Source organism: Symphalangus syndactylus, chromosome 4, assembly GCF_028878055.3.
Source record: "Symphalangus syndactylus isolate Jambi chromosome 4, NHGRI_mSymSyn1-v2.1_pri, whole genome shotgun sequence".
NCBI lineage: Eukaryota > Metazoa > Chordata > Mammalia > Primates > Hylobatidae > Symphalangus > Symphalangus syndactylus.
Window position 1 is genome coordinate 80,370,413 of NC_072426.2, and position 22,758 is coordinate 80,393,170.

A 22,758-nucleotide genomic window follows, 5' to 3' on the forward strand; every position below is an offset into this window, starting at 1 on the left:
AAAGCAGGCGGATCACTTAAGCTCAGGAGTTCGAGACCAGTCTATGCAACATGGTGAAACGTCTCTACTAAAAATGCAAAAATGAGCCGGGCGTGGTGGCGTGCACCTGTAGTCCCAGCTACTTGGGAGGATGAGGCAGGAGAATTGCTTGAACCTGGGAGGCAGAGGTTGCAGTGAGTCAAGATCAGGCCCCGGCACCCTAGCCTGGATGACAGAGCAAGACTCAGTGTCCAAAAAAAAAAAAAAAAAAAAAAAAAAGAAATGTTTGTTTTGGCCAGATACAGTGGCTCACAGCTGTAATCCCAGCAATTTGGGAGGCCGAGGCAGGAGGAGGATCACTTGAGCCCAGGAGTTAGAGACCAGCCTAGGTAACACAGCAAGTCTGTGTCTCTCCAAAAAAATTTAAAAATCAGCTGGGAGTGGCTGGGCACGGTGGCTCAATCCTGTAATCCCAGCACTTTGGGAGGCAAAAACAGGCAGATCACTTGAGGTCAGGAGTTCAAGACCAGCCTGGCCAATACAGTGAAACCCCGTCTCTACTAAAAATCCAAAAATTAGCCAGGCGTGGTGGCATGAGCCTGTAGTTTCAGCTACTTGGGAGGCTGAGGCAGGAGAATCGCTTGAACTTGGGAATTGGAGGTTGCAGTGAGCTGAGATTGTGTCACTGCACTCCAGCCTGGGCGTTGCAATGAGATTCCCATGTCAAAAAAAAAGAAAAAAAGGCCAGGCACGGTGGCTCACACCTGTAGTCTGAGCACTTCGGGAGGCCAAGGAGGACGGATCATGAGGTCAGAAGTTTGAGACCAGTCTGGCCAACATAGTGAAACCCCCTCTCTACTAAAAACACAAAAAATTAGCGGGGTGTAGTGGTGTGCGCCTGTAATCCCAACTACTCCGGAGGTTGAAGCAGGAGAATCGTGTGAACCTGGGAGGCGGAGGTTGCAGTGAGCCGAGATCACGCCATTGCACTCCAGCCCAGGAGACAGTGCGAGACACCATCTCAAATAAAAAAAAAAAAAGAAAAAAAAATCAGCTGGGTGTGGTGGTGACCCCCTGTAGTCCCAGTTACTGAGAGGCTGAGGTGGGAAGATTGCTTGAGCTGAGGTCAAGGCTGCGGCGAGCTGAGATCCTGCCACTGCACTCCTGCCTGGGGGATGGTGCAAGACCCTGTCTCAGAGCAAAAAAAAAAAAAGAAAAATTTATTTTGATTTCTCATTAGAGTATAGGCTCTGAAGTTTCATTTGTGCATATGAGTTATGTATCCTTCATATATAAATATAAGTGTATCTATATTGGCGATGTCTACCAGTCAGACTACCAAAGGCATACATATGGTGGAATGATGATTTGCTCTTTCAGTGAATGCATATATTCCTCACTGTGAAATAGTTATTATTCGGGGCTATTAGTTGCTGCAATGAGACATCACACCTCTGAAGCCACGGGGTGTCTTAGGAGACTTGTTAGAGGGCTTGTTATACCATTTGGACTTGTGGCTGGTGATTTTGGGGAGGGTCCAAGGACAGGGGTGTGTTTTGGATTGGGTGTTGTACTAACACAGGGGTAACTCAGAGATTATTTTAACAATTTTAGGTCGGGCGCGGTGGCTCACGCGTGTAATCCGAGCACTCTGGGAGGCCGAGGCAGGCGGATCACTTGAGGCCAGGAGTTTGAGACCAGCTTGGCCAACCTGGTGAAACCCCATCTCTACTAGGTGGCAGGTGCCTGTAATCCCAGCTACTTGGGAGGCTGAGGCAGGAGAATTGCTTGAACCTGGGAGGCAGAGGTTGCAGTGAGCCGAAATTGTGCCACTTCACTCCAGCTTGGGTGACAGAGCAAGACTCCTTCTCAAAAAAAAAAAAAAAACTTTTTTTTTTAATCCAGAAAGCAGGAGGAATAGAGAGGAGCTAAAGCTGTCATTGGAGAAAAAGCAGTAATTACTCATGCTAGCCGAAGAAGGGATGTTTATTCTTCTGTGTGTGTGGTTGCGCAGTGCCAGTTTTTATTTATGCAGGCAAGATCACTGATCAGAATTATTTTCTCCTTCTCTCAGTCACAGAGAGAACTCATCTGATATCAATTTTCTGTGAACCTGTTTATGTTCATCAAGTAATCCAGGCCAGCTACCGTGGGTCTCAGGGCTTTTTTTTTTTTTTTTTTTGGGACAGAGTCTTGCTCCTCGCTCTTGTTACCCAGGCTGGAGTGCAATGGCGAGATCTCGGCTTACAGCAACCTCTGCCTCCCGGGTTCAAGCTATTCTCCTGCCTCAGCCTCCCGAGCAGCTGGGATCACAGGCATGCGCCACCACACCCAGCTAATTTTGTATTTTTAGTAGAGATGGAGTTTCACCATGTAGGCCAGGCTGATCTTAAACTCCTGATCTCAGGTGATCCATCCGCCTTGGCCTCCCAATGTGTTAGGATTACAGGCGTAAGCCACTACGCCTGGGCTTTTTATTTTTTTTTCTTAATAATGCTGCACCTAACCACATTTAGGTGGCAGGCAAAAGGATATTGCTTAGCTGCTTTGCTAGAGAAATGATAACTCTTGGGCAGGGGCGCGGTGGCTCACACCTGTAATCCTACCACTTTGGGAGGCCGAGGCCAGTGGATCACCTGAGGTCAAGAGTTCAACACCAGCTTGGCCAAAATGGTGAAACCCCATCTCTACTAAAAACACAAAAAATTAACCGGGCGTGGTGGCGGACGCCTGTAATCCCAGCTACTCGGGAGCCTGAGGCAGGAGAATCATTTGAACCCGGGAGGCGGAGGTTGCAGTGAGCCAAAATCGCACCACTGCACTCCAGCCTGGGCAACAAGAGCCAAACTTCGTCTCGAAAAAAAAAAAAGGACAACTTTTGATCCCTGAGGCTGCTAATTCCAACTGTGTGCATGCGCTTAAATACCTCCGCACCCAGGCCTGGGAAGTTGGCTGCTTTGTGTACAGCAAATACAGCAGGACTGATGTAGCAGGAACTCCGACGATAACGAACTGGACGCGTATTTCTCCTGCAGCGAAGGTCATGCTGCTGACAGCCTCTGCCTTGCACTTTGTCCCTGGGAAGGAGGCCTGTGGCCAGTCCTGCCTCCTGGAAAGCCGGGGTGCGTCAGAGGACCTGATGCGGAGCGGGGACCCCATCCTCTCCGTGTCTCCCCAAGAGCCGGCGGCACAGGCTGCCTGCGCTCCTTAGGCTAGGTGAGTTCTCTGGCCCATAGTTCTCCTTCTCCGGTCCGCAGTTCTCGTTCTCCTAACATCCTCCACAGAAAACGACCTTCATTTTTTCCTCTTGCGCCGGTCTTGAAACGGGGCGTCCTTTGCGCTAACGTTGCGGCGCTCAGCGGCCTCAAGCGTTAGCTGCCTCCAGGGCCTCAGGAGCAGTGGCTGGGGCCTGCCCTCCAGCGCCCGGAGTTCTCAGCCCAGCCCTGCTCCGAGCGCGTCACAATGGCGTCGCGGCCCCGCCCCCGGACGCCCAACCGCGGTCCCAGCCTCCTTCGGTTTCGTGAGGAAGCCGGACTGCGCCGTGCCTTCCTGAAAGTTAGGGTAACAGTCCGGCCAGCGGACAAGAGGGCAGCTGGTAGCAGGGTGGGTTGCCCGTGGCATAGGGCCGAGCCCCCGCTAGGCACGCGGGAGCAGCAGGGCTTCCGGAAGCGCAGGGAGGGCTGGACTGGCGGGCGCCCGGGATTCGCGCAGGCCCCGCCCCTCGGAGGCCCGGCCCAGGGAGCGCTGCGGCAGTTTCCATGGTGAGATGGTCAACAAGCCTGTAAGTTCTTCAGCTACGACGACTAGGTATCTCGGCTTCCTCCCTCCTCCGAGAGACCGCCGAGGTGCGGGCTGTGAGAGCGGGAGCGTGGAGCCTCCGAGGCCGAGGTGAGGGGCGGCCGGCGGGCAGGGGCCGGGTCTGAGGTCGAGGGCCGCACACCCAGGATCGAGCGGGGACTGGGCCCGTTGGGGGTGGGGACCGTGGGACTGGGATTTGGGATCAGGGCGAGTCGTGGCAGAGAGAACCCAGATGATCCTTGACCCCAGTGCGGGAGCGGCCAGCCCACCCTAGAGAAGCGAGACAAGGGCAACCAGAAGGAACCGAGTCTGAGGCAGTGCTTCCTCTGGGCAGGGATATTGGGAGAGTCCTGGACGAGTGACCCTGGACCTAGGAGGCATGAGAGGTCTACACACACTTGGAAGGATACCTTCATGATTGTTGAGTTGTGGTGAGAAAAGAGGCTCTTTTTAGTTTATTTTTTAAGGCAGTACATTCACATACTTAAGAGTCAGAAACTTGCACAAGGCCTTATTACTCAAAACTCCCTTTTCCCAGTTCTTTCTGAGGAAATAGTTACAAATCTTTAAACTTTTTTCTCCGGAAATTTTCTTTCTTTCTCTTACATCGGCAGCTCTTCCCTGTGTTCTTCCTTCATTAGCTTTACTAAGTTTGTATTTTTTGGTTGGAAATATTTTTTTATTTATTTATAAATAGAAACAGGGGTATCACTATGTTGCTCAGGCTGGTCTTGAACTCCTGGGCTCAAGTGATTCTCCTGCTTTAGCTTCCCAAAGTGCGGGGATTACAGGCTGAACCACCGACTCCCACCGAAATATTTCCTCATTGATTTCCTTTGCCTCCTAGTGTTACTTTTCTGCTGTGTGTGTAATAGCCATTTGTTTTTTCTTTCTCCTTTCTAGTCATATCCTTAAATACATTTTGCACTAATTCCTTTTGAAACCTCATCATGGAGAGAACTTGAATTTAGCAGATTAGGGGTGAGTGCAGGCTTTTGTCTTAGGTTCCATATATATATGCAGCCTTCCCCTGCCTTTTCTTTTTTCTTTTCTTTTTTTTTTTTTTTTTTTTGAGACAGGGTCTCACTCTGTCACCCAGGCGGGAGTTGCAGTGGTGCGATGTCGGCTCACTGCAACCTCTGCCTCCTGGGTTCAAGTGATTCTCCTGCCTCAGCCTCCTGAGTACCTTGGATTATAGGTGCATGCCACTGTGCTTGGCTAATTTTTGTATTTCTAGTTGAGACAGGGTTTCACCATGTTGGCCAGGCATGTCTTTTTTTTTTTTTTTTTTTTTTCTTTTTTTTTTTTATTAATTTTTTTTTGCATACAAAAACAATAAACATTTTCTAAAAATACATACAAACAAAAAGATGCATATCAAACATATTAGGAAGGTTGCACATGGGAAGTCGGGGAATAGAAATGGGGGTGGGAGTTAAAATAAATGAGAGAGGGACTTTATATGGATCAGTGATAATAACTCAATCCTCTATTTGACAAAGAAGAGGGAGAAGGAAGAGGAAGAAAAAGAAAGTGGGATAAAGGATCAGAAAGGGAGGAAAATAGAAAAAATTAGAGTATGACTCCAGGGTGGACCTGTTTTGTTGTCATTGAGTTGGTTGGTTGGTTTGTCTGTTGTATTCTTCATGTTTCGCCAAGTTGGCCAGACTGGTCTCGAACTCCCAGCCCGAAGTGATCAACCCGCCTCGCCCCCCAGAGTGCCGGGACCACAGGCGTGAGCCACCACGTCCAGCCCCCACATTGCTTCTGGCCTCCGTGGTAGACCTCCCAGACGGAGCGGCCAGGCAGAGGAGCTCCTCACTTCTACCCAGACACGGGGCGGCCGGGCAGAGGGGCTCCTCACTTCCCAGACGGGGCGGTCAGGCAGAGACGCTCCTCACTTCTTCCCAGACGATAGGTGGCCGGGCAGAGGCGCTCCTCACTTCCCAGACGATGGGTGGTCGGGCAGAGGCACTCCCCACTTCCCAGACGATGGGTGGCCGGGCAGAGGCGCTCCTCACTTCCCAGACGATGGGCGGCCGGGCAGAGGCACTCCTCACTTCCCAGATGGGGCAGCTGGGCAGAGGCGCTCCTCACCTCCCAGACGATGGGTGGCCGGGCAGAGGCGCTCCTCACCTCCCAGACGGGGCGGCCGGGCAGAGGCGCTCCTCACTTCCCAGACAGGGTGGCCGGGCAGAGGCGCTCCTCACTTCCCAGACGATGGGTGTCGGGGCAGAGGCGCTCCTCACTTCCCAGACGGTGGGTGGCCGGGCAGAGGCGCTCCTCACTTCCCAGACGGTGGGTGGCCGGGCAGAGGCGCTCCTCACTTCCCAGACGGTGGGTGGCCGGGCAGAGGCGCTCCTCACTTCCCAGACGATGGGCGGCCGGGCAGAGGCACTCCTCACTTCCCAGATGGGGCAGCTGGGCAGAGGCGCTCCTCATCTCCCAGACGATGGGTGGCCGGGCAGAGGCGCTCCTCACCTCCCAGACGGGGCGGCCGGGCAGAGGCGCTCCTCACTTCCCAGACAGGGTGGCCGGGCAGAGGCGCTCCTCACTTCCCAGACGATGGGTGTCGGGGCAGAGGCGCTCCTCACTTCCCAGACGGTGGGTGGCCGGGCAGAGGCGCTCCTCACTTCCCAGACGGTGGGTGGCCGGGCAGAGGCGCTCCTCACTTCCCAGACGGTGGGTGGCCGGGCAGAGGCGCTCCTCACTTCCCAGACGGTGGGTGGCCGGGCAGAGGCGCTCCTCACTTCCCAGACGGTGGGTGGCCGGGCAGAGGCGCTCCTCACTTCCCAGACGGTGGGTGGCCGGGCAGAGGCGCTCCTCACTTCCCAGACGGTGGGTGGCCGGGCAGAGGCGCTCCTCACTTCCCAGACGGTGGGTGGCCGGGCAGAGGCGCTCCTCACTTCCCATACGGGGCGGCCGGGCAGAGGCGCTCCTCACGTCCCAGACGGTGGGTGGCCGGGCAGAGGCGCTCCCCACCTTCCAGATGGGGCGGCGGCCGGGCAGGGGCTGCAATCCCAGCACCCTGGCAGGCCAAGGCAGGCGGTCGGGGGGTAGAGGCTGCCGCGAGGCCAGACCAGGCCACCGCACTCCAGCCGGGGCAACACCGAGCACTGGGTGAGCGAGACTCCGTCTGTAGTCCCAGTACCTCGGGAGGCTGAGGCGGGCAGAGCACTCGGCGTCAGGAGCTGGCGACCAGCGTGGCCAAGATGGCGAACGCGTGCCTGCATCCAAAGGAGAAAAGGCAGGCAGCGCGCCGGCAGTCCCAGGCAGTCCGCGGCGCGGGCAGCAGCAAGCCGAGTAGATTGCAGCCTGGGCCAGAGAAGGAAAGAAAGAAAGAGAGAGAGAGAGAGAGAGAGAGAGGAAGGAAGGAAGGGGCCAGGCATGTCTTGAACTCCTTTCCTTAAGTGATCCACCTGTGTTGGCCTCCCAAAGTTCTGGGATTACAGGCGTGAGCCACCGTGCCCAGCCTTCCCCTGCCTTTACATATAAATTTTTTTTTTTTTTGAGACAGAGTCTGGCTCTGTCCCCCAGGCTGGAGTGCAGTGGCACCATCTCGGCTCACTGCAAGCTCCGCCTCCCGGGTTCACGCCATTCTCCTGCCTCAGCCTCCTGAGTAGCTGGGACTACAGGCGCCCACCACCACGCCCTGCTAATTTTTTTTTTTTTTTTTTGTATTCTTAGTACAGACAGGGTTTCACTATGTTGGCCAGGATGGTCTCGAACTCCTGACCTCGTGATCCGCCCACCTCGGCCTCCCAAAGTGCTAGGATTACAGGCTTGAGCCACCGCGCCCGGCCCACATATAAATTTTAGAATAAGGTTGTTTATAAAATATCTTACTGTGGTTGGCCATGTAGGCTTATGCCTGTAATCTGAGTGCTTTGGGAGGTAGAGGCGGGAAAATCAAAGTCAGGAGTTCAAGACCAGTCTGGGCAATGTAGCTAACCCTGTCTGTACGAAAAAAATTTTAAATTTAGCTGGATGTGGTGGCACATGCCTGTAGTCCTAGCTACTTGGGACACTGCGGTGTGAGGATTGCTTGAGCTCAGAAGTTTGAGGTTATAGTGAGCTATGGTAACACCACTACACTGTACCCTAGCCTGGGCTACAGAGGGAGACCCTGTCTCTACAAAAAAAAAACCAAAAAAGCAAAAAAACAAAAAACTCTTGCTGTGAATTTGATAGGAAAAATGTTTTTTTTTTTGAGACGGAGTCTCGCTCTTTCACCCAGGCTGGAGTGCAGTGGCGCAATCTCGGCTCACTGCAGGCTCCGCCCCCCGGGGTTCACGCCATTCTCCTGCCTCAGCCTCCCGCGTAGCTGGGACTACAGGCGCCTGCCACCTCGCCCAGCTAATTTTTTTTGTATTTTTAATAGAGACGGGGTTTCACAGTGTTAGCCAGGATGGTCTCGATCTCCTGACCTCGTGATCCGCCCGCCTCGGCCTCCCAAAGTGCTGGGATTACAGGCGTGAGCCACTGCACCCGGCCGAAAAATGTTAAATTTATATATTGTTTTGGAATTTTGGAGAGCATTGACATCTTTATTATATGGAGTCTTTTAATCCATTAACATAGTACGTCTCTTCATTTGCTTGGATTTTCCTGAATTTATTTCATAAGCATTTTGTAGCATTCAGGGTACAAGTTGTGTTCAGCATACAAGTCTGATATGTGTTGTTAGATTTATAGCTAAGTGTGCTTGCTTCAACAGCACATATACTAAAATTGGAATGATACAGAGATTAGCAATTTAAAGTATTTTTTAAATTTATAGCTTAGTAATTTTTTCAATTATTACAAATGGTATTTTATTTTTAATTTAGGTGTCCATGTTTTATTGCTAATATATAGAAATACAGTTGACTTTTTAGTTGAGCTTATGTTCTATGACCTTTCTAAACTTACTCGTTCTAGCTTTTTTTTTTTTTTTTTGAGACAGAGTTTTGCTCTTGTTGCTCAGGCTGGAGTGCAATGGCATGATCTCTGCTCACTGTAACCTCTGCCTCCCGGATTCAAGCAATTCTCCTGCCTCAGCCTCCTGAGTAGCTGGGATTACAGGCACCCGTCACCATGCCTGGCTAATTTTTATATTTTTAGGAGAGACGAGGTTTCACCATGTTAGCCAGGCTGGTCTCGAACTCCTGACCTCAGGTGATCCACCCACCTTGGCCTTCCAAAGTGCTGGGATGACAGGCCTGAGCTACCCTGCTGGGCCTAGTTTTTTTTGTTTTTGAGATGGAGTCTTGCTCTGTCGCCCAGGCTGGAGTGCAATGGAGCGATCACGGCTCACTGCAAACTCCCCCTACCAGGTTCAAGATATTCTCTTGCCTCAGCCTCCCAAGTAGCTGGGATTACAGGCACATGCCACTGCGCCCAGCTAATTTTTATATTTTTAGTAGAGATGAGGTGTCACCATGTTGGCCAGGCTGGTCTAGAACTCCTGACCTCAGGTAATCCACCTGCCTCAGCCTCCCAAAGTGCTAGGATTACAGGAGTGAGCCACCATGCCTGGTTTTTTTTTGTTTTGTTTTGTTTTAATCAATTTTTTTGTAGAGATGGAAGTCTCACTATGTTGCCTAGGCTGGTCTTAAACTCCTAGCCTCAAGCAATTCCCACCAACTCAGCCTCCCAAAGTGTTGGGAGTACAGACATGAACCACTGCACCTAGTGGAGGAGTTCTTTGTGTATATTGCTTGAAATTTTTGTTTGTTTGTTTGGAGACAGAGTCTTGCTCTGTCACCCAGGCTGCAGTGCAATGGCGTGATCTTGGCTCACTGCAACCTCTGCCTCCCGGGTTCAAGCAATTCCTCTGCCTCAGCCTCCTGAGTAGCTGGGATTGCAGGTGTGCACCACCACACCTGGCTAATTTTTTGTATTTTTAGTAGAGATGGGGTTTCACCATGTTAGCCAGGATGGTCTCCATCTCCTGACCTCGTGATCCGCCCGTCTTGGCCTCCCAAAGTGCTGAGATTACAGGCGTGAGTCACTGCGCCCGGCCCCTAAAAGTTTTCTAACAAAGCTCCTTCTCTCCTTGTCCTTTGGCTAGAAAGCGACGGATTTTCTTAGGCTTTTAAAATCTGTACCCATTGATGTTTTCAGATTGCTGGCTTCTGTAGCATCTAGTCTGGGATATATGAGGTGAAAAGAATACCCAGCGAACCCAGCACTGTGTCATTCTTTGAGTTCCAAGATCCTGTGCTGGTCTGCTATTTTCCACCTTTCAGTCCATATCATGTTTATTTATATATAATTTCAGGGTGTTGAACTTTACTTAATGGGAGGAGTGTGAAGCAGTACCCTGAACTGGAAGTGTTGCTTTCATTTTTGAAAGACATTTTTGTTGCCGGGCGTGGTGGCTTTCCTTTGTTTAGGTTTCATTGAGCTTCTTGGAATTATAGGTTTACAGGTTGTTAGTTTTTTGTTTGTTTGTTTTTGAGATTAGGTTTCACTCTGTCACCCAGGCTGGAGTGGCATGATCTTAGCTCACTGCAACCTCTGCCTCTGGGCTCAGGTCAGCCTCTCATCTCAGCATCCCAAGTGGCTGGGACCACAGGCGCACACCACCACTCCAGGCTAATTTTTTTATGTTTTTGGTAGAGATGGGGTTTCACCGTGTTGCCCAAGCTGGTCTTGAACTCCTGAGCTCAAGTGATCCTTCTGCCTCAGCCTCCCAGGCAGTGCTGGGATTACAGGTGTGAGCCACTGCACCTGGCCTTAGATTTATGGGTTTTTATTGTAAGGGTGGAAAGATTTAGGCCATCATCTCTTTGAATATTTTTTATGCCAACAACCCCCCATCCTCCTTCCAGTTATGTATATCTTAGGCTGCTTTAAATCATCACACAGCTCAGTGATATTGTTTTCATTGTTTTGGATTTTTTTTTCAGGAATGAACTTAGTTGCCTTCAAGTTCAGTAATTTTTTCTTCTGTAATGTCTAATCTGCTGTCCATTTCATTCAGTGTATTTTTCATCTCAAACATGGTTTTCATTTTCAGAATTTTTTTTTTTCTTTAGAGACGAGATCTTGCTGGCTGGTCTCGAATTCCTGGGCTCAAGCAATCTTCCCACCTCAGCCTTCCAAAGTGCTGGGATTATAGGTGTGAGTCACCACACCTGGCCCATTTTCAGAATTTTGACTGGATGTTTTTATATCTTTCCTATACTGTAATTCTCATTATAGGTCATGTTTTCTGGCCTGTTTGCATGCCTGGTATCTTATTGGATGTTAGGCATTGTGAATTTTACTTTTTGGATGCAGGATATTTTTGTATTCCTGTGACTCTTCTTGAGCTTTATTCTGGGATATAGTTAAGTTACCTGAAAACAGTTTGTTCTCTTTGGTTTTTGTCTTTTTAGGATTATTAGGCAGGTCCAGGGCATTGTTCATTGTGGGGCAAATTATTCTCCACTGCTAAGGCTAGATCTTCCTGAGTACTTTACCCAATGGGCCATGAATTATGACATTTTCTTTTCTTTTCTTTTGAGACAGAGTCTCGCTCTGTTGCCCAGGCTGGAGTGCAGTGGCACGATCTTAGTTCACTGCAACCTCCACCTCATGGGTTCAAGCGATTCTCCTGCCTCAGCCTCCTGAGAGCTGGGATTACAGGCATGTGCCACCATGCCCAGCTAATTTTTGTATTTTTAGTAGAGACGGGGTTTCACTATGTTGGCCAGGCTGGTCTTGAACTCCTGACCTCAAGTGATCTGCCCGCCTCGGCCTCCCAAAGTGCTGGGATTACAGGCGTGAGCCACCACGCACAGCCTGAATTATGACATTTCTAATCTGCCTGGTGTAGGAACAGGCACTATTCCATGCCCTGTGTGAGCACTGGGCACTGTTGCCTCTGATCTTTTTAGATGGTTCTTTTGCCAGATGTGGGTAATGCCTTATACTCATGTGCTGATCGATACACTGCTGAACTCTCAAGGGGGATGCTGCAGTTCTCTGGGGTTTTCTCTCCATGCAGCTCTTTCTTCTCTGGTGCTGTGTTCTGTGAATTCTAGCTGCCTGTGTCTCCCCAGACTATCAAATCTATCTTTTCAACACAAGGAATCTGCCAGGCTCTGCCTTAGTTATTTTTCCTTGCAGCACATTCTACAAACTACTCAAGTCAGTTAGTTGGGGCACTTGTAGGACTCATCTCATTTGTTTCCTATCTCTTAGGGATTACTCTTCGTTTTCTGATGTTCAGGGTCTTGGAAACCATTTATTTTTATTTTTTTGAGACAGAGTCTCACTCTGTCACCCAGGCTGGAGTGCAGTGGCGCGATCTCGGCTTACTGCAAGCTCCACTTCCCGGGTTCATGCCATTCTCCTGCCTCAGCCTCCCGAGTAGCTGGGACTACAGGCGCCTGCCACCATGCCCGGCTAATATTTTGTATTTTTAGTAGAGACGGGGTTTCACCGTGTTAGCCAGGATGGTCTCGATTTCCTGACCTCGTGATCCACCTGCCTCGGCCTCCCAAAGTGCTGGGATTACAGGCGTGAGCCACCACGCCTGGCCAATTGGAAACCATTTTTATCCTTATATTTTGTCAAAAAATGTTTTTTTTTTTCCAGTGTAACCTGGTCCCTGTTACTCAATTCGTCTTGTGCAGAAGTGGAGAATTGAAGATGGGGCATCAAGCGTTCATTTAATCTCTTATTGAATTCTAATAATAAAAGTACAGTTGACCCTTAAACAAAATGGGTTTGACCTGTGTGGGTCCATGTATATGTGGATTTTCTTCTTTTTTAAAGAGATGGGGTCGGCTGGGTGCAGTGGCTCCTGCCTGTAATCCCAGCACATTGGGAGGTCAAGGCGAGTGGATCACTTGAGGCCAGGAGTTTGAGACTGACCTGGCCAACATGGCGAAACCCCGTCTCTACTAAAAATATAAAAAATTAGCTGGGCGCAGTGGCGCACACCTGTAGTCCCAGCTATTGGGGAGGCTGAGGCAGGAGAATCGCTTGAACCTTGGAGGTGGAGGTTGCAGAGAGCCAAGATCTTGCCACTGTACTCCAGCCTAGGTGACAGATGAAGACTCCGTTTCAAAAAAATAAATATATAAAAATAAAAAAAATGAGCTGGGCATTGTGGCGGATGCCCATAGTCCCAGCTACTGGAAAGGATGAAGCAGGAGGATCACTTATGCAGGAGATAGAGGCTGTGGTGAGCTATGATTGCATCACTACACTCCAGGCTGGGTGACAGAGTAAGAACCTGTCTCCAAAAAAAAAAAAAACAAACAAAGCTGGGTGCAGTGGCTCAGGCCTGTAATCCCAGCACTTTGGGAGGGTGAGCCGGGCGCATTGCCTGAGCTCAGGAGTTCGAGACCAGCCTGGGCAACATGGTGAAACCCTGTCTCTACTGAAATACAAAAAATTAGGGCGTGGCAGCATGCGCCTGTAATCCCAGCTACTCTGGAGGCTGAGGCAGGAGAATCGCTTGAACCTGGGAGGTGGAGGTTGCAATGAGCCGAGATTGTGCCACTGCACTCCAGCCTCGGTGACAGAGTGAGACTCTGTCTCCAAAAACAAACAAAAAAATCAACTGTATATCTAATGGTACTGAAAAGAGAGAAACCACAAGACACTGGTATATATTGACATACACAAGTCACAGAGAATAGAAATGGACTGGATGTTGAAGCACAGTGATGCATATATTATTAGCCAGGTCAGCTCACTATTTAAAGCTAATTTCATAGGAAAATTCTACTTAATTCAGTCTAACATTATGTAAGTAACCAAGGAAGAGTTAACAGCTGTGTTACAGAAGTGAACTGTAAGCTTGTGAAATCAGTATTTTAAAAAAATTCCTTTTCAGTATTTTGTAATGCTTCAACATGCATTTTGAGCTTATTTCTGTTTATATTGTTGTAATGTTCCTCAGCAGTTAACAAGTATTGAAGCTTTTTTTTTTTTTTTTTTTTTTTAAAATGAGACTGAGTCTCACTGTCGCCCAGTCTGGAGTGCAGTGGCACGATTTCAGCTCACTGTAACCTCCGCCTCCTGTGTTCAAGTGATTTTCCTGCCTCAGCCTCCCAAGTAGCTCGGATTACAGGCACCCGCCACCACGCCTGGCTAATTTTTGTATTATTAGTAGAGTCAGGGTTTCTGCATGTTGGCCAGGCTGGTCTCGAACTCCTGACCTCAGGTGATCCACCTGCCTTGGCCTCTAAAGTGCTGTGATTACAGGTGTGAGCCACCATGCCAGGCCTGAATGTTTACTTTTAATTTTAATGTAAGTTTTAATTTAAATACTGATACTTGATTCAGTTATTGGAAAACTTTTTCTTTTTTTTTTCGAGACGAAGTTTTGCTCTTTTTGCCTGGGCTGGAGTGCAATGGCGTGATCTTGGCTCACTGCAACCTCTGCCTCTCGGGTTCAAGTGATTCTCCTGCATCAGCCTCCCGAGTAGCTGAGATTGTTGGCATGTGCCACCACGCCTGGCTAGGCTAATTTTGTATTTTTAGTAGATACGGGGTTTCTCCATGTTGGTCAGTTTGGTCTCGAACTCCCAACCTCAGGTGATCCATCCGACTTGGCCTCCCAAAATGCTGGGATTACAGGTGTGAGCCACCAAGCCCGGCCTCTTTTTTGTTTTTTGTGTTTTTTTTTTGAGGCGGGGTCTCACTCTGTTGCCCAGGCTGGGGTGCAATGGTGAGATCTTGGCTCACTGCAACCTCTGCCTCCTAGGTTCAAGTGATTCTCCTGCCTCAGCCTCCTCAGTATCTGGGATTACAGGAATGTGCCACCACACCTTGCTAATTTTTTGTATTTTGAGTAGAGACGGGGTTTCACTATGTTGGCCAGGAGTTCAACTCCTGACCTCAGGTGATCTGCCCACCTCGGCCTCCCAAAGTGCTGGGATTATAGGCGTGAGCCACCATGCCCAGCCGGAAAGCTTTTAAGTGCCCAGAATAATTTGGGTATGTGAATGCCTTTTTATCCATAGTAACTTTAATAAAATCTAATGATAGATCAAGTATTTCTGATGTAAATTTAGCATCCAAATTTAAGTGGCTGTTAAGTGTAAAATAACAGTAGATACCAACGATTTAGAAGAAGAAAAGCGCCTTGACATCTCTATTTCCTCATCTCTAAAGGTGATAACACTTGCACTATGGTGATCCTACTAGTAATACATTTGGAGCCACGTTGTAAACTTCAAAGTTTGCACTATTATTATTATTTTTTTTTAAATTATTATTATTTTTTGAGATGGAGTTTCGCTCTTGTTGCCCAGGCTGGAGTGCAATGGCGCGATCTTGGCTCACTGCAACCTCCATCTCCCAGGTTCAAGGATTCTCCTGCCCCAGCCTCCCTAATAGCTGGGATTACAGGCATGTGCCACCACGCCCAGCTAATTTTGTATTTTTAGTAGAGACGGGGTTTCTTCCTGTTGGTCAGACTGGTCTTGAACTCCCGACCTCAGGTGATACGCTTGCCTCGGCCTTCCAAAGTGCTGGGATTACAGGCGTGAGCCACCATGGATGGCCCATTATTATTATTATTATTATTATTATTAGAGATGGAGTTTTGCTCTTGTTGCCCAGGCTGGAGTGCAATGGTGCGATCTCAGCTCACTGCAACCTCCACCTCCCAGATTCAAGCGATTCTCCTGCCTCAGCCTCTTGAGTAGCTGGGATTACAGGCGTGTGCCACCAGGCCTGGCTAATTTTGTATTTTTAGTAGAGACGGGGTTTCACCATGTTGGTCAGGCTGGTCTCGAAGTCCTGATCTCAGGTGATCCACCTGCCTTGGCCTCCCAAAGTGCTGGGATTACAGACGTGAGCCACTGTGCCTGGCCAAAGTTTGCACCATTATTATTATTATTATCATTTTTCTTTTGAGATGGAGTTTTGCTCTTGTTGCCCAGGCTGGAGTGCACTGGCGTGATCTCGGCTCACTGCAGCCTCCACCTCCTGGGTTCAAGCAATTCTCCTGCCTCAGCCTCCTGAGTAGCTGAGATTACAGGCATGGGCCACCATGCCCAGCTAATTTTGTATTTTTAGTAGAGACGGGGTTTCTCCATGTTGGTCAGACTGGTCTTGAACTCTCGACCTCAGGTGATACGCTTGCCTCGGCCTCCCAAAGTGCTGGGATTACAGGCGTGAGCCACCATGGATGGCCTATTATTATTATTATTATTAGAGATGGAGTTTTGCTCTTGTTGCCCAGGCTGGAGTGCAATGGTGCAATCTCAGCTCACTGCAACCTCCACCTCCCAGATTCAAGCGATTCTCCTGCCTCAGCCTCCTGAGTAGCTGGGATTACAGGCATGAGCCACTGCACCCAGCCAGTTTGCACCATTATTATAGGAGCACTTGCAAAGCCTGCCAGTTGATGGTAGGGTGGAAAAGAAGAGGACAACTAGAAGAGAGTTCCTACACCGCAAAGTAAACTTTGCTGGCTCTGAGGAACAGGAAACCTGCATGATGAGAACAAGGACTGGGTGGCACTGCAGGAAATGCTCAATTCCAGTTTCACTTCCTATGTTATCACTTTTTCTTTGCTGCAATTTCATCTTTGTTGGTCTATTCTCTTTTAATTTTCTGTTTTTTTACATTCTATGTAAATGTAGTTTTTATGAACTAGAGAGTCTGACTCCATATTTTGTCTTTGACTACTGTTAGCTCTCAAGCCCCACCTCTTCCGTCCCCTTCTGTTCCACACCTGGATGGCTGATTCGAAAGCCCAGGTGCTTCCTCCTTTGGCTCTAAAGGCAAGTTCAAGCCACACAGGCCCCAGCATGTGCATTGGAGCCTTCACTTCCGCCCCACTCCTTAACCTTAATAACACCCAAAGCCAGTCTCTTTTCCCTGCTCTCAAGCCATTTTTTTTTCTTATTTTTCTTTTTCTGGAGACAGGGTCTTGTGTCGCCCAGGCTGGAGTGCAGGGCCATGATCACAGCTCACTGCAGCCTAGACCCCTGGGCTCAAGCGATCCTTCCAGCTCAGCTTGCCCAGTAGCTGGAACCACGGGGGTGTGCCACCACGCCCGGCTAATTTTTTAATTTTTTTTTGTAGAGTTGAGGAGTGCCACTGTGTTGCCCAGGCTGGTCTCACAACTCCTGGGCTCAAGTGATCCTCTCTTGGCTTGGCCTCCCAAAATGCTGGGGTTACAGGCATGAGCCGTTGCACCCAGCCTTAAGGTATTTTTGAACCCGTTTGGGATTCCTCCCTGTTCTCCCCAGAAAGCCTCATGTGAGTCATAAGCCTTTACATATTCTCTCTGTGCATGTGGGGCTGTCACCAGTTTTGAAAAACCAGGTTTTGGGTGGGGAATCTATCTCGTATCTTTGGGTAACATCAAAGATAAACACAGCAGATGTTAACATTTTATTCAGTAACCACTGACAGTAGGGGAAAGAGCTGAGCTCCATTCTGATTTGTGCAGTGATTGGGCTTTTTTTCTTTTTTTGGTGGTTGGATATTTTATACCTTTTTTTATTTTCTTCCTTTTTTTTTTTTTTCAAATACTCTCCACTGAATAGTCGATTGGTGATTTTAAAGGGGGAATGAGGGAGTATGGAGGGGTACAAGTTGGGGCTCAGTAGAGTTGGGGATGTGAAAAATTACAAGGGACCAGTGTAAATGTGATGAGGCCAGTGGTGTCTGCCTGCTGGCAGTGGTCAAAGTTAGGATTCCATACTCCCACAGAGACTGGGAGACAGAGGCCTTATCTTTCCCAATCACTACATTTCAAAGCAATGGCTCCTTGAGAAAGCAGTGTTCCTTGAGAAAGACACTTCTGAGCTGTAGGAGATACACACATGCATACACTTACACAACGTGTATCACATAAACATCTCAAAGGGACAGAGAACAGATTCATAATTGTAAGTCCTTTTTATTAAATGCTGTAAGAGAGGGCGGTCAGGGGCCTATGGTCAGGTATTGGCAAGAAGAGTAAGTTATCCTGGCAGCACTGAGATTTCTCAGGCAGGCATTTTAATGGTGGGGACTGGGGTCATCCTGGGAACACAGGCTATGCTACTAGAAGCCATGCCAATTTGTCTCAGTGAAGAGTTTCAGATGGAGTTATGTGGGGAGAGTACTGCAGTTCTCAGTAACCACAACAGTATATATCACTGGAAGATGAAGCCCACACAACTACAGATGTTACTGTTTCTGAGTGAGCTGAATAGCAAACTTACAGTGAGCAGTCACCAACAGACAGAAGTGATGTGACTGGTTACTGATCATGACATGCATTTGTTATTAATGCGATGATGTGTAGACTGAAGAGCTAGCAGCCCGCACTTTATGCAAAGACTCACAGTTAATATACTGTGTACCTGAAATTTGAGTTGTGTTGTTGGGGGACTGGTGTTATTAAATCATGGTGACTGAAATTCGTGCATATCAGAACTGTACCAAGCAAGGGCTGCCTGATGAGTATAATGCTCTCATGTTTTATGGGAATTTATACAAATTTAAAATAATATGAATAAATATTTGAAAGTTGTATGTCATGCACAAGGTTTGAAATAATGCAATTCTTTTAATATTTTAAAAAATCGTTAGGACTCAGATTTTCTTTTATCTTTTCTTTTTTTTAAGGGACGGAGTCTCGCTGTCGCCCAGGCTGAAGTGTAGAGTGCAGTGGCACGATCTCAGCTCACTGCAACTTCCACCTCCTGGGTTGAAGCAATTCTTCTGCCTCAGCCTCCCAAGTGGCTAGGAATACAGGTGCACGCCGCCACGCCCAGCTCATTTTTGTGTTTTAGTAGAGATAGGGTTTCACCATGTTGCCCAGGCTGGTCTCAAACTCCTGAGCTCAGGCAATCCTCCCGCCTTAGCCTCCCAAAGTGGTAGGATTACAGGCTTGAGCCACTATGCCTGACCCTCGACTCACAGATTTTCAAAATACTTTTGAACAGTAAGCTGAGGACAGTGTTTGTTATGACTATACTGGTCTCCTTTCACTAGCTCACAAAATTTAACTCCATCACTTGTCAGTCTCCTAAAAATGCTGTGTATGTGCTTTGAAACTTGTGAATGATCTTCTGATTTGTGCTATTTTAATATTCAATGTTGTTGAAAGAATAGTTTTTAAACCAAGTAACGCAAAAATTTACTTAGTGTAACATTAATGGTTGTGCTGTAAAACATGCTGGAAAATCGATAGCTCTGGAATAAACTTTGGATTTTTAATTAAAATTGATTTTGATGTACTTATGCAGTTAAATTGGTAGAGACTAGTCTGAAAAGCTGAGAAAAGATAAAGCAGAATTAAAACAAAATCTGTCTTATTCGGAGAGCCATGTCAAGAATGCATTCTCTCTACACCTATTCCAATGGGCACATTAGTACTTGATTATGCAGGGAGTGAATCATGCCAAGTCTTCACATACACATTGCTCCATCACTGCTGTGTAGTGAGCCGTGACTGCGCCACTGCACTCCAGCCTGGGCAACAGAGCCAGACCTCGTCTCAAAAAAAAAAAAAAAAGCCCTTTAAGGGATACGAGGCTGTGTGCGATAGTCGTTTTCTTTTAGTTAGTTTGCACTTTTTTAAATTTTTTTGAGACAGAGTCTCTGTTGCCCTGTCTGGAGTGCAGTGGCTCCATCTCGGCTCACTGCAAGCTCCGCCTCCCGGGTTCACGCCATTCTCCTGCCTCAGCCTCCCGAGTAGCTGGAACTATAGGCGCCCACCACCACGCCCGGCCACTTTTTTTGTATTTTTTTTTTTTTTTTTTTTTGAGACGAGTCTCGCTCTGTCACCCAGGCTGGAGTGCAGTGGGGCAATCTCGGCTCACTGCAAGCTCCGCCTCCCGGGTTCACGCCATTCTCCTGCCTCAGCCTCTCCGAGTAGCTGGGAATACAGGCGCCCGCTACCACGCCCGGCTAATTTTTTTTTTGTATTTTTAGTAGAGACGGGGTTTCACCGCGTTAGCCAGGATGGTCTCATCTCCTGACCTCATGATCTGCCCGCCTCGGCCTCCCAAAGTGCTGGGATTACAGGCGTGAGCCACGGCGCCCGGCCTAGTTTGCACTTTTATTCACCCCCAAATTCTGTGTATTGCAAGTAAGTCTCAAATTTTGAGAAGCGAGCACCATCCCACTGGCGTCCTGACTACCAGCGCATCACTCAGCTGCTTTGCTTTCCCGGAGAATCCCTGCGCCATGGATTCGCTCGCCTTTCCCTGCCTGCGGTGCAGGCGTCCTTTGCGGTCTTTTGTCCGCGTCCGGGTCAACGCCTGACGCGCCCCTTCCCGGCTGGGGGACGCAGCTCGGGGCGGGGCGAGGCGAGGGTGTGTCGCAGAACCTGACGGGAAACGGCCCCTCTAGGTCCGTGGCGCGCGGCGCGCTTGTGACAGCGACGGGCACTGCCGCACATGCGCGGCCCATTTCCGGGAGTGGCAGGGCTGGGCCGCGGTCGGGTCGCCTCTAGGGTGAAAGAGCACGCCGATCCCGCGGGAGGGCGGGGCCGCGGCCTTGGCCTTTTGGCGCGTAGGAGACAGCGCGCCAGTCCGGCAGCCGGCCTTGGCGGGCGTTTGCCGCTCTTGTGCGGACGCCACTGCGCGCCCTACGGTGTATACGGAGACGCATCGCGCTCCAGGAAGGAGGCGGGCACCGCCGGCTCTAGCACAGTCCGGTAGCTGGACCTCGGGACTCACCGCTCTGCCTGCCCACTGAAAGCCCATTCGGCGGAAGTCCAGCGTTGTGTGGTTACAGTACTGGGCCCCAGACATCGTTGCCAAGTATAATGCAGGCTCCGTTTTATCCTGGGGCACTTGTAGTCAGGGTTCGTGGGCCCGCACTTCATAATGGAGGGCCGCGGGCCTCGTCTGAACCGTCCAGCCAGTGTGTCCTCAGTCGTCTTGGTTGGGTATTTGAAGGACCAACCCGAGATTCTGGGGCACAGGGAGTTACAAGACTTGGGGCCCTGATGTAAGCCCCAAATAAAATGATTTTGGCCCCTAGGGCCAGATCCTAGTTTCTAAAAACAGAGCAGCACTTGTAAGGTAGAGGAAGCATGGCCCACCTGAATGGGGACCTCTTACCAGAGTTTCACAGCAGCGGAGGACAAGGCTGAGAAAGAGCACGGCCCAGATTTGCACGGAGAGGTAATATGTAATGCCTGTGCTCCACAAGCCACCCCAGCTGACTCAACGGGAGTTTTGCTCCAGCTGTCAGAGAGGTGAGCTGGGCCTAAGGCTAGGGTCAGGCTTGCCCAGGAAATGTCTCTCCTCTTCAGGGTTAAGAGAACCTGGTTGGGAGGGAAAGAAATGCTACTTTTCTCTAAGAAAATTATTTTTCTTTTTCTTTTGAGATGGAGTGTGTCGTTCTGTCGCCCAGGCTGGCGTGCAGTGGCGGGATCTCGGCTCACTGTAGCCTCTGCCTCCCGGGTTCAAGCGATTCTCCTGCCTCAGCCTCCCGAGTAGCTGAGATTACAGGCACGCGACACCACGCACGGCTAATTTTTGTATTTTTAGTAAAGATAGGTTTTCACCATGTTGGCCAGGCTGGTCTCAAACTCCTGACCTCAGGTGATCCACGCGCCTCTGCCTCCCAAAGTGTTGGGATTACAGGCGTGAGCCACTGCTCCTAGCCGAGAAAATTATGTCTTAAACACCCCAACAGCCTTTGAATTTTTCTGAATTTACTCGTTCCAGGTCCTGAGAGCTTCCCATACTATGCCCATTACCACAGGTGGCCTTGAGAGATGTGGGTGCTTCCACCATGCTTACTCAGCAAGTAGTTCAGGAAACAGTTTCCTGGATTACCAATTTCTGTCTGACATGAAAGATGAAAACCGCTGAACTCCAGAGGGGTGAATGTCCAGGTCATCCCATTCATTAGCTACTCCAGAGGCTGAGGCAGGAGAATCCCCTGAGCCCAGAAGGCGGAGCTTGTAGTGAGCCGAGATAGAGCCACTGCACTCCAGCCTATGAGGCAGAGTGAGACTCCATCTCCAGAAAACAAAACAAAACAAAACAAAACAAAAACCCTAGCGCGGTGGCTCACACCTGTAATCCCATCACTTTGGGGCGGCGGGGCGGGGGGGGGGGGGGCGGATCACGAGGTCAGGAGTTCGAGACCAGCCTGGCCAACATAGTGAAACCCTGTCTCTACTAAAAATACAAAAAATAGCTGGGCATGGTGGCACATGCCTGTAATCCCAGCTACTCCAGAGGCTGAGGCAGGAGAATCGCCTAAACCCTGGAGGTGGAGGTTGCAGTGAGCCGAGATTGCGTCACTGCACTCCAGCCTGGGCGACAGAGCAAGACTCCCTCTTGGGGAAAAAAAAAAAAAAAAATTCCTCATGAGATCGCTTGAATGCGTGAGTTGGAGGTTGCAGTGAGCCGAGATCACGCCACTGCACTCCAGCCTGGGCAACAGAGGGAGACTCTGCCTCAATTAAAAAAAAAAAGAATTCCTCATGAGACATTAAGAGTTACAGCTCTTTGCCGGGCGCGGTGGCTCACGCCTGTAATCCCAGCACTTTGGGAGGCAGAGGCGGGCGGATCACGAGGTCAGGAGATCGAGACCATCTTTTTTTTTTTTTTTTTTTTGAGACGGAGTCTCGCTCTGTCACCCAGGCTGGAGTGCAGTGGCGCGATCTCGGCTCACTGCAACCTCCGCCTCCCGGGTTCACGCCATTCTCCTGCCTCAGCCTCTCCGAGTAGCTGGGACTACAGGCGCCCGCCACCACGCCCGGCTAATTTTTTGTATTTTTAGTAGAGACGGGGTTTCACCGTGGTCTCGATCTCCTGACCTCGTGATCCGCCCGCCTTGGCCTCCCAAGGTGCTGGGATTACAAGCGTGAGCCACCGCGCCCGGCCTGATCGAGACCATCTTGGCTAACATGGTGAAACCCTGTCTCTACTAAAAACAAAAAAAATTAGCCGGGTGTGGTGGCGGGCGCCTATAGTCCCAGCTACTTGAGAGGCTGAGGCAGGCTACTGGCCTGAACCCGAGAGGTGGAGCTTGCAGTGAGCCGAGATTGTGCCACTGCATTCCAGCCTGGGTAACAGA

The 22,758-nt window shown here is 49.6% G+C and overlaps 1 protein-coding gene and 1 long non-coding RNA gene across 2 annotated transcripts in view; both read left to right on the forward strand.

The window, feature by feature from the left end:
* The first annotated feature begins 3,471 nt into the window (after positions 1–3,471).
* On the forward strand, positions 3,472–18,940 carry LOC129480851 (uncharacterized). The gene is made up of 2 exons (XR_008657167.2): positions 3,472–3,867; positions 18,337–18,940. It is a non-coding gene; the product is annotated as an uncharacterized lncRNA (long non-coding RNA).
* A 1,188-nt stretch (positions 18,941–20,128) lies between these two features.
* The window catches only part of ZNF487 (zinc finger protein 487), a 28,898-nt gene continuing 26,268 nt past the window's right edge, over positions 20,129–22,758 (forward strand). Inside the window, 1 exon segment of the mRNA XM_055275253.2 lies at positions 20,129–20,846. Coding sequence (XP_055131228.1) covers positions 20,769–20,846 — 78 coding nt within the window. The 5' untranslated portion in view covers positions 20,129–20,768.